Source organism: Phaseolus vulgaris, chromosome 6 (assembly GCF_000499845.2).
Source record: "Phaseolus vulgaris cultivar G19833 chromosome 6, P. vulgaris v2.0, whole genome shotgun sequence".
Taxonomy (NCBI): Eukaryota; Viridiplantae; Streptophyta; class Magnoliopsida; order Fabales; family Fabaceae; genus Phaseolus; species Phaseolus vulgaris.
Genome location: NC_023754.2, coordinates 3,351,771 through 3,363,766, shown reverse-complemented (window position 1 = coordinate 3,363,766; position 11,996 = coordinate 3,351,771). Strand labels below are relative to the sequence as shown.

The 11,996-nt window shown below is 34.4% G+C and overlaps 1 protein-coding gene across 1 annotated transcript; it reads left to right on the top strand.

Moving 5' to 3' along the window:
* The first annotated feature begins 3,348 nt into the window (after window positions 1–3,348).
* Window positions 3,349–3,696, top strand: LOC137833235 (uncharacterized). Its single transcript, XM_068641594.1, has one exon. The coding sequence runs from the start codon at window positions 3,349–3,351 to the stop codon at window positions 3,694–3,696; it is 348 nt and encodes a 115-aa protein (XP_068497695.1).
* The last annotated feature ends 8,300 nt before the right edge of the window (window positions 3,697–11,996 follow it).

The window sequence follows — 11,996 nt, the reverse complement described above, 5'->3', positions numbered from 1 at the left end:
TTTAGTATAATATTAAATAATTAATATCAATTTAAAAATTACATTTAAAATAATCTTTTAATTTTATTTAAATATAAAATTAAATTAATAATAAATTCAAAATATTATTTAAATTAAAAATCTAATAAATTAATTTAAATAAAGATGCATATTTTTCAAAAAACTTATTTAATTTTTTAAATCTGAGCAAATAGTCTGCATTGTTTTGAATTTCAAAGTTTGTCTCTCTTTAACCTTTTTTGTTCATCTCTCACTCTCAGTAACACACTCTATAATCGGAAATCGCACCCGCAACAACAACTCACCCTACGATAATGTCGCTTCTCTACTTCGAAGGAGGACAACCTCTTTAAGCTTATCATCGTAAGTTTCAATTCATGCTCCATTCTCGCTCTTTATCTTTTATTTTGGTGCTTGCTCATCGAAGCTTCGCAACTTTACTCATTGTGTATCTTCCCCGTCTTAAAACCCTAGATTTTGTTATCATGTTGTATTTTCCAAAAATACTCTTGGTGGAGAGTTAGTTCTTAAGGAGAACTAATGTATTTTTTAATTCTTAAGGAGAAATCAAATTTTAATTCTTAAGGAGAGTTAGTTCTTGAGTGAAGTTTGGACCACAAGTGCAGAGCTTGTTGAAGTTGTATTAAGAGCATTTTGAACTAAATTAAGTAGGTTATTATTTGGGATTGTGCCTATGTAAATGTTAGTTGAGCAAGGTTATTTTGATAAGATTTTTCGTGATGTCTAGTGAAGTAAGCAAAAAAAAAGATGGCAGAAGAGTTGTTTGTATCCACTGCATGATTGTTGTAATTGGATTGGCTCTTTATGGGATAATTTATTGAAATTTTTGTGTAACCAAATTAATGACATGTCAAATTTGTGAGGAGGTTGGAAAAATCATTGCACATTGAAGGTATTGTGGTGTAAGTTGTGTGGTTGTAAGTTTTGAAGGTAATTCTGGTAAAACAATAAGCAGTCGCATTATTAATAAAGGGATATTAATTTGAGGTCTTCATTTTATTTGTTTGGTTTGATCAAGTTTCATTAACTTGTGAATATCTTTATGCATTGTATATGATCATTGTTGTTGGTTTAGTTAGACCTTTGGCTTGCAAGCTAAAACACAATTTCAAAGTTTATTGAAACTCTGAAATTGTGCTAACTACCTAATTATGTAGATTTTTGTGTATCTAATTACATTTCAATGGTATTGTTAAGGTGTTTTTTTTATTTAGAACTTCTGCAATTCCCTGTAGATATTTTGATTTGTATAGTATAGTATAATGCTATTTGGAGCATCAAAAGGTTCAGTACCTACAACTGGTTTAGTTGCTGCCCCTTTATTGAGACCGATGCTTTTAAAACTTTGAAAAGACTTTTTGTCAGACAAAGCATGCTTTAATTAGTAGAAACTAGAATCCAAATACGTGGGATTGGGATCAATACCTCTACCTTTGCAAAACCAAATGCATGGAACCTATAGAGTGGAAAGGCTAACTTTATATTTACACCCAAATTTTATTTACTCTGCATTCTTCTCTTTGTAGTGTTAGTACTCAGTGAGGTATGTAATTTCTCGTGCACTTTGTTAATGACACTAGTCTTGTAGTTAAACCAAAATTTTGTTTACTCTGAAAGTTAATCTTGTGTTGTTAAAAAGAATATTTGGCAAGTTGCTTTTTCTTCCTCTTTGTTGAGAACATTTCTTTCCTCAATGAGGTGTATCTTTACAGCCTCTCTTGGTTAAGGGCTTTATAATCCTTCTAGGCCAGGGTTATTTCGTGTGCACCTAGTTCATGATTTGTGTTGAAGATGGATACTGCTCCTTCAAGTCAATGTGTTTGATGAAGAATTGTGTGTGTTCTGCTTTGAAGATTCTTTGTGTATTTGGATAGTCTTGTGTATAGGCTAGAGTGTGTTTAAAGTGAGCTTTTTGCCCTGTGACCCACATCTTAACCCTTATCAAGTTTATAAGATCAAGCACAACGTTTTCTAAAATGTTCTTCACATGTTTTGCCAAAACATGCTTTACTACACAGAAGTGAATCTGTTCTTTCTTAAATGAATAGATTCTTTTTTAAACTGATGCCTTGTTCTTTAAAACTTTTTAATAACTTTATTTTGTGCATCCAGTATTTTGGCTCAGCCTTTGGTGATATCAAAACGACTGAGTTTCATCTGTTCAAAAATCTCTCTTTATCTTTTTTGAAAATAAATCTATTCATTATAACTTCAATATTTTTTTAACAACTTTTTGAACTATTTTTTAAAAGTCTGTTATAAATCATTTCTTATATAAAGAGAAGTATTTCTTACTAAAGGAGGTGTTAAGAAAACAAGTTTAAAACAGAGATTGAGAGTTTTCAGAGTTTTAGCACGTGATCTTGAAAGAATTTTCCAAAGAGAAAGTGTGCTTGTTCTTGTTTGTTGTTCTAAGCTTGGTTGGAAGTGTTGTCACAGTTTGGGCAATCTGTTCTATTAGTCTAGTCAGATTTCTGCATTCTCTTTCCAGGTGTATTCATTTCTTTGTAAATTGTGGTTGTAAGACTCTTCTTGATAGAGTTTCTTGAAGAGTTGTGTGTGCTGAAATAGAGTTTTTCGGCTAGGTGTGCCTTGTTCTTGTAGGGTTCAAGAACATTGGTTGTGTAATTGATTTGTACTGTGTTTTAGTGGATTTCACCTTGGAAAAGGTAAGACTGGATGTAGCTCATTTGCGTGAACCAGTATAATCTCGTGGTGTTCAATTTCTCTTCATCTATGCACTATTTTACTGATTCGTTTGTTAATCTGACAGAAAATAATTTTGTTCAATTAAGAATAAATTTGTTCTTTTTGGGTTTATTCATACTGTTCTTGATTTCTAGAAAACCAATATGAATAACTTGTGGAAATCTGAGTGTACTATTGGAAATAATTGAAGTACATTGTTCTGTGAAAATCAACTCAATCAATTGACAAGATTCATTCAAGTGAGTCCTTTTATATTCAAGGATTATATACTAATTCAACTCTCTGATTTTCTTCTGCTCGAATTAATGTGAACATAGCTTGTTGATCAATTCACTTAATATCAGAAAACCACATAACTGAATTACTGTTTGTTAATGTAAGCAGAAAAATAAATTTGCCCTGTGATAAAACTAAATTTGTTTAAAATTTTTAAAAGCTCAATTCACCCCCCCCCCCCCTCCCAATTGGTATCAGGAGCTAGGACTTGTATTTTACTCAAGTTTGTGTGCAATATGTTTGAGTTTAAAGTGCTTTTTTGCTGAGGGTTCGTCTATTAATAGGCCCCCTATGTTTAATGGAATGAATTATGCTTTCTGAAAAATTAAAATGAAAATTTTCATGGAATATATTGACTTTGGTATTTGGGAGGCTGTGATCGATGGACCTTTTGTGCCAATGCAGGTTATCAAGGATGAAACAGTGAAGAAAGCAAGGTCTGAATGGAGTGAGAGTGAGAGAAAGAAAGCTCAATATGACTCAATAGCAAAGAACATCATAACTTATCCATTGACAATGGATGAGTTCTTCAGAATATCTCAATGCAATTCGGCTAAGGAAATGTGGGAAGTTTTGGAAGTAACTCTTGAAGGCACAAATGATGTGAAGAGATCAAGAAAACACTCACTCATTCAAGAATATGAGCTTTTCAGGATGCAACTTGAAGAAACCATTGTTGATGTACAGTAGAGGTTTACACACATTGTAAATCATCTCACTAGAATGGGAAAAATGTTTGACAAAGAAGAGTTCAATATAAAGGTGTTGAAATGTCTTGATAGGAGCTGGCAACCCAAAGTAACTTCTATATCAGAAAGTAGAGATTTGTCAAAGTTGCCCAATGCCGCACTGTTTGAAAAATTAATGGAGAATGAGCTCGAGCTTAAAAGGCTAAAGAAGCAAGAGACAGTGGAGAAGAAAACTAAAGGACTGGCATTGAAAACAAGTGTACAGAATGATAGTAGTGAGGAAGCAAAAAATGTTGAACATGATGGAACTTTAACTCTACTTACAAGAAAGTTCAGCAGATTTCTAAAGAAGAAAGGCAGAGATAGGACTCAACAAAGAAGAAGGTTTTATAAACCTGTTAGAATGGATGGCTTTAAACTGAGGGAGGGTGAATTGTTTAAAGAGGGTTTTCGCAAACGTTTAAGTCAAGAATGAAATTATCTCAAGAAACAATTGATAAGGAATCCAGTTTGCCAAAACAATAAGCAAAAATAACAGCACCAGAAAAACAATCGGTTGTTTCGCAGAAACAATCGTTTGTTTATACCAGTAAACAAATATCAAAACTGAATTTAAAGAGATAAGGATAGAGAGAATGCACACAAATGTTTATACTGGTTCACTCTAAACCCAGAGCTACATCCAGTCTTCTCAGAAACCACTGAGGAATTCCACTAAGCAATCAAACCTAGATCACTTACACCACAACCAAGAAAGTGACCTTGATCCCCTCAAGACACACACTTCTCTTGGCCAACACACCAACACTAAGAATGTTGATCTTGATCCCCTCAAGAACACACAACAATTCTCAGCAAAACACACAGAAGAAACTTGTTCAACAGAATACCAGGATTACACTTGTTACAGAAGTAAATTTGAAATCAATACAAGCAGAAATCCTATCTCACACACTTTGATCAATCTCAATCTCTAAGCAATCTCAACTCTTTTAAAAACTCAAAAACTTGTGTTCAAAATCTTATTTCTCAAATATGTTTTTCTGAATTTATTCAAAGATGTTTGTTATCAAATCTTAACAAACTTATTCATTGCATTTAAAGATTGGTCAAAGCATTAAAAACTGAAGTGTAATCAGTTAAAACATTTAATGCTCAGTCAAAGCACAAAACAGTTTTTCTGTTATGGTACCAAAACAAACAATCGGTTGTTTCCTTGAATCAATCGGTTGTTTTGGTCTTAACAGCTCAACCATTTGAAAAACAATTTTCAATCTTTTCTAAAAACATCTAAGTATAAAAAAATCGGTTGTTTCGACAAAACAATCAGTTGTTTTTCACTTAGTTTGAAAAACACTTTTTTTTTTAAAAAGATTGAGAATGCCTATGCTTTGGATTCAATCGAAGAGTGGATTACAAAACTCAAACTACCCCATATCCTAACTAAGACAGCTCAGCAACAGCAAGCACAACCAAGCCTTCAACATCCTTCAAAGGGTTTGGATTCTTCAAAGCTTGAACACCACTTGGTTCAACATTCTCCCCCTATTTGATGAAGACAAATCTCTTATGCTTGTGTTGTACCTGATTGAATCTGAAGCAGTTCCTGCAAGATACAGTTTTAAGCAAAGCATAGAACTTCTGATATTTGGTTAGCACAGAAACAAATACAGAAAATTCAGAGCATAATATCAGAGTAATCAACAAACAAATATAGGAGCAAAAACCTATAAGGTTTCACTCATCGAAACTGTTTTGCAGAGATAAAAACTGAAACTAAACACAGCATATATCTCCCCCTATTTGTCTTCACAAATAGACAAAAAGAAGAGATGAAAAAGATAATTGTTTTGAATACATCAGAATTACAACAGCAACAGCAGAAAGAAAGATAATTGAAAAACTAATATAACCACAAAAAACAATCGGTTGTTTCGATACATCAGCCGGTTGTTTTTCTTCATTCATCATCATCAGCATATTGAAGATCAAAGATTTGGTTCTGTACAGCTTCAATCTGTTCATCTAGAGTTATGAAGTGTGCATCCATGCTGTCAAATCTGTTATCAATCCTCTGGAAATTGCTGACACAGAGATGATGGAGATTCCTTTGATTCTCCGCAAAGCTATCAAACCTATTAACCATGAGTCTCTCAAAAGGAGACATGGTTTGCATCCTTTCTTCTTGATTCTCAGCACCAGCACTAGGTTCAGCATCTTGATGTGCTTCAGGTAGATCTTCATGTTGAAAATCCATACCAGCAGGTTCATCTTGTTCATGACCAACAACAGCACTAGATGAGGCTCCAAAGTCACCATCTTTGCTAATCCATTTGCCACCTACTTTGGTAAAACCCATTTTGCTGAGTGATCCATTGTTTAACTCTTGAGTTGACTTGACCAACTCATATGTTTCATCCTCTAGGTTCACTTCAAAATAGAGTAGAAATTTAGATACCAAAACAGCATATGGATAGTGATAGTCATTTAACCTCATTGCCTTTTGCATGTGCTCTTTGATGATGTGGATCCAATTGATTTTGATCTTCTTCATGATGCAGAAGATGTACACCAGATCCTCCTCAGTAAGCACTGAATGATTGCTCCCCCTTGGAGTTAGAATCCAAGTCACAATGAGGGCTAGCAACCTTTCATCAAGCTTTAGGCCACCAACCGAACAAGTCCCAACTTGAGCATTTTGGTTCTTCAAGCAACTCTTGTAGTATTGGATTTTGTTGAAATCCTCCACTGCTCCAAGGTTCCCCTTGTTGATTCTGAGACCAGAGTACTTAAGACCAGCAACAACAGCCCATACCTCATGGGTTATCTCCATATCTACACCTTTTTACATGAGAAACTAGGTTGTTTCCCTCAAACTTGAGATTTGTGTAGAACACCCTTATTAAATCTGGGTAGATGTTTCCCTTCACCTCCAGGAACTTTCTGAGAGATTGATCTTTGAGCAGCCTCCTTACATTGTCCAGCTTTTGACTTTTCAGCCAATTAAAGCACACAACCTTGGGGTTGTTTATCTTTTTGGTGCTTGTTTCAAACCTATATCTCTCAATTAGATCATTGTCTCTAGAAAACCATCCTTCTAGCCTTCCTCCAGACCTTACAGCTCTGGTTTTGACTCTCTTTGAGGTGGGAGGAGTTGAGTCCATGATGGCAGAGAAGAAAACAGAGAAAAGCTCACTCACAGATTTTGCAAGAAATGTTGCAATTGGTTGTTCTTGTGGAAGAGATCAGCTGCAATAGATTTTATAGCAGTAATAGAATCAAAAGGCATTCATTGACATGAGTGGGTACCAGATTTTCAGAGAGAGAGGACTTGACCCTGCCCTGCACAGAAAACGTCAGAAAAAGCTGAAAATCACATGGTCTTCATATGTGATCTTTGACTAGTCATTAAGGCTCTTGAATTTCCAAGATTTTGGAATATATTCCTTTATGACTGTGGTAACTTCCTCTGAACGTGATCAGCTTTCAACACAGGTTCATTGTGTTGAACCAAGTGGTGTTCAAGCTTTGAAGAATCCAATCCCTTTGAAGACTGTTGAAGCCTTGGTTGAGCTTGTTGTTGTTGTGCTGTTTTAGTTAGTATCTGGGGTAGTTTGAGTGTTGTAATCCACCTCTTGATCGAATCTAAAGCATAGGCATTCTCAATCTTTTTGAAAGAAAAATGTTTTTCAAACTAAGTTAAAACAACTGATTGTTTTGTCGAAACAACCGATTGTTTATACTTAGATGTTTTTAGAAAAGATTGAAAACTGTTTTTCAAATGGTTGAACTGTTAGAACCAAAACAACCGATTGATTCGTGGAAACAACCGATTGTTTGTTTTGGTACCATAACAGAAAAACTGTTTTATCTTTGACTGAGCTTTAAATGATTTAACTGCTTACGCTCCAGTCTTTAAATGTTTTGACCAATCTTTAAATGCAATAAAAGAGTTTGTTAAGATTTAATAAAAAACAACATCTTTGAATATATTCAGAAAAACAAATTTGTGAAAAAAAAAAGGTTTTTGAATAGAGTTTCTGAGTTTTTCAAAGAGCTGAGAATGCTTAGAGTTTGTGATTGATCAAAGTGTGTGATGTGATTCCACTAGCCATATAGAGAATGATTCTTGACATTCTTAGGAATCACCTTGAGCTGGACATTATAGAGGCACTTTTCTTAGAGTTGGATAATTGTTCTAAGACAAGAACTCACCAAAAACTAGTACCAAATCCCAAACTCATTTGGATGTTCCACATATTGTCAAATTGAACCAACAAAAAGAGGTGAAACTAAAAGGAACCGAACAGAATTGAATAAGCACACAATTGAACCGAACAAAAGTGAAATTAAAAGGGAAGAACAGAAAATAGGTGCTGGAAAACAAGAATAGCCGAACCAAATAACAAGACAACAAGCTTAGAACAAAGAATTAACAAAGAAGAAAGGAAGGAGAGAAGAAATGCTCATGAAGATGGAAGGAGGATGGATGATCTCGCCACTAGAAGTGTGGAATGCTCCTAGATGAGAGTGATGCCGCCACTTGAGGACTCCATTGATCCATCAAAATAAGACTAGAGAAGAAGGCTCAAAGCTCTCCAAAGTTCACTCAAAATTTGAGTAGAGTTTTCTTAGATTAATTCCAATCTGAAATTTACAAAGAGAGCACCTCTATTTATAGCCTAAGGTGCTGAAATATAAGCTACACAAATTCAAAAACTCCCTCCCAAAAAGCTTCTAGAATTTGCGCCTAAAACAAAGCATGAGGAAGGTGTGACCTCTTCCTTGACTTTGGCACCTCCTTTTCTACTCCTACACCTATCTACTAACACACCCCCCCTAAGACTCCTAACTAAAGACTAAAAGATACTTTAACAAAAGAGGTTTCTAATGTTTCCCTCTAAGCACCTTCAAACAATATTCTTTATTATTTAAAACTTGGCCTTGCCCTTCATAGGATGGACTTGGGCTTGGGCTTTGGGCTTGGGCCTCTCTTTATTTTATGTCTTCTTTTAATTTTGAGAAGACTAGAAGGAAGAACTTCAAGTGTGATGGTGAATTGCCTCTTCCTTCATTAACAAAAACCTCTTTTACTTGACTCTCATCAGTGTGTGGAATAAGATTCTGCTTGTATTGATTTCATATTATCTTCTGTAACAAGTGTAATCCTTGTACTCTGCTGAACAATTTCGTTTCTGTGTTTGCTGAGATTGGTTGTGTGTTCTTGAGGGGATCAAGATCAGCAATCTTAGTGTTGGTGCGTTGGCCAAGAAGAGTGTGTGTCTTGAGGGGTTCAAGGTCACTCTATTGGTTGTGGTGTAAGTGATCAAGGTGTGGTTGCTTAGTGGATTTCCTCAGTAGTTTTCTGAGAAGACTGGATGTAGCTCTGGATTTGGAGTGAACCAGTATAAACATCTGTATGCAATCTCTCTATCCTTAATCTCTTTAAATTCAGTTTTGTTTGTTGTTTGCTGGTATAAACAACCGATTGTTTTTCTGGTACTGCTGTTTTTTATTGCTGTTTTGGCAAACTGAATTTCTTATCAATTGTTTCTTGAGAGAATTTCATTCTGGACTTAAAAGTTTGCGAAAACCCTCTTTAAACAATTCACCCTCTTTAAATCTGGCTTTAAACTAGAGGGGGGTTGAATGGTTTAAAGGGGGTTTTCGCAAACTTTTTAAGATAGAATGAAATTATTTGCAAGAAACCAGATTTAGGAATTCAGTTTGCCAATAACAAAGCTCAAAACAGAAAAACAATAGAAAAACAATCGGTTGTTTCGCAAAAACAATCGGTTGTTTCGCAAAAACAATCGGTTGTTTATGCCAGTAAAATAACAACAACTGAAATTAAAGAGTTTATGAAAGAGAGAAATGCACAAACAGTTTATATTGGTTCACTCTTAACCCAAGAGCTACATCCAGTTTCCCAGAAACCACTGGGAAATCCACTAAGTAATCAAATCTAGATTACATACACACACCACCAAAGAAGTGACATTGATCCCCCCTCAAGACACACTTCCTTTGGCTCAGCACATACACCACTAAGAATGTTGATCTTGACAACCTCAAGAGCACACAACCCTTCTTAGCTTTACAACACCATAATGTACACAAATCACAGAACGAATTACACTGTTACAGAATCAACTGAAATCAATACAGAGTAATCATATTCCATTTCTCTCTTGAATATCCAAAGCTCAAGTTAAAACTCAAATGCTCCAAAAAACTCTTTGAAAAACTGAAATCTGTTTTTCTTTCTTGTTGTTTGTTATAAAACATTAACAAACTATTTATAGTATTCAAATCTTGGTCAAAGCATTTAAAGCAGAAGCGTATTCAGTTATGAAATCAATTAAAGTTTTTTTAACAAACAAAATTGTTTCTGTTAGGATTCCAAACAAACAATCGGTTGAAATAGTGAATCAATCGGTTGTTTGGGTTTGACAGCAAGTCAACCATCCAAAACTGTTTTCAAACTTTTTCAAAAACACCTAAGTATAAAACAATCGGTTGTTTCGACAAAACAACAGGTTGTTTTTCACTTAGTTTGAAAAACACTTTAAACTTAAGAGATTTGAAAATACTTAAGCTTTAGATTCAACAAAGAGTGGATTACAAAGATAATGTACCTCGGATCCTATTCTAAAGCACCTCAGCAACAACAAGCACCTCCAGCCTTGCATCAAACACAAAGGATTTGAATTCTTCAAAGCTTGAACACACTTAATTCAACACTATGCTCATGAAGTCTAGTCCCCGACGTGAGGGGGGTGTTGAAAAGCTCACATCAACTAGAAAAATAAGACTTAGTTTGAGGGGGGTGATTGCAAATCTCATCTTAGAAACCAATTTTATAGAATTGAATTAGGCTTCAATTCATCTTTCTTAAGAATATTCTTCATGTGGCCTCTAGTCACATCTCTTCCAAACTTTCCTTTATGTGAAAATTTCATTTTCAAAATCACATCATCCTCTCTTGAATTTCAAAGTCTTTTGGATCTTTAAGTCATCTTGAAGAAAAGAAAAAGACAAACACGATGTTTTAAATATTTTATTTTCTCATCTTAGAAACCAATTTTATAGAGTTGAATTAGGCTTCAATTCATTTTTCTTAAGAATATTCTTCATGTGACCTCTAGTCACATCTCTTCCAAACTTTCCTTTATGTGAAAATTTCATTTTCAAAATCACATCATCCTCTCTTGAATTTCAAAGTCTTTTGGATCTTTAAGTCATCTTGAAGAAAAGAAAAAGACAAACACGATGTTTTAAATATTTTATTTTCTTTTACGTTTTCTTTGGATATGCCACTAGGAGAGTTCTTTTACTCTCTTTTTTTCTCTTTATCCTCATGAACTTCCTTTGAGATCAATGAGCTAAGTGTATACTTGTGGTTAATGAGCTTGAAAATGTATTTTTCGATAAAGTCATTATATAGATCATATTGCCAAGATCTTCCAAGAAGAAGATTCATAAGAAGTAGTTTATTAATCAATATCTCTCCTTCGTGACTAAGTTATTGTAGTCTTTATGTGTAGTAAGTCGTTGACTACCTTGCTCTCTAGAGTTTCTAGTCTTTATATAGTATTAAAATCATGACTATTTTCTTGTGTTCTTTTGAGTTTCTCTTTAGCTTATTCAAATAGGAATCAAGACCCTTGCTTATCCTACATGAAAGACCATTGCTCTTTCTTGGTTTGCAAGTGATAGTCACATGTTATAGTCAGATTTCTCAATATTTTCTTGTTTCATTCGTTTTTCTTTCCTTTCTTTGAAGAACAACATAGCATACTCATCTCCTAATCCAAACCACTCTTTGACCACCATCATATACCAAATCCTCCAAGAAGCCAAACAAGAAGACTATTCAGCCCATCAATGAGTGGTGGTCTTTTGTTCTCATCTACAACAACTAGTGGAGGTGGAGAGGCACTGAGGTGACGGGGAACATGCTGCAGAAATGCAGATAGCTGCTGTAACAACTGTAATAGTGAAGGAGTTTGCTGCAATTACCTATGTTGTTTTCTGTTTCTTTTGGTACATCTTCTTCTACCTCATCAATGAAAAGATTGGTTGTAGCATTGGCGACAAGTGAAATTAACAAATAAAAAATAAATATTGTAATAAAGGGCTTACTCAAAGGATCCCAAGTGCATCCTAGAAGAATAAGAAGAAATTACTGATCTTAGAAAATCAGCTTTTTCACTCAGAAAAAAAGAGAGGAAAGAATACAGATACATTTTTTTAATTTCCAAGTTAAAAAAAAAAAACGCTCTAAAAGCTGTTAAAACT

Bases quoted from the DNA above. Each gene is read 5' to 3' on its own strand.
- LOC137833235 (XM_068641594.1), top strand. From the start codon at position 3,349: ATGGAATATATTGACTTTGGTATTTGGGAGGCTGTGATCGATGGACCT.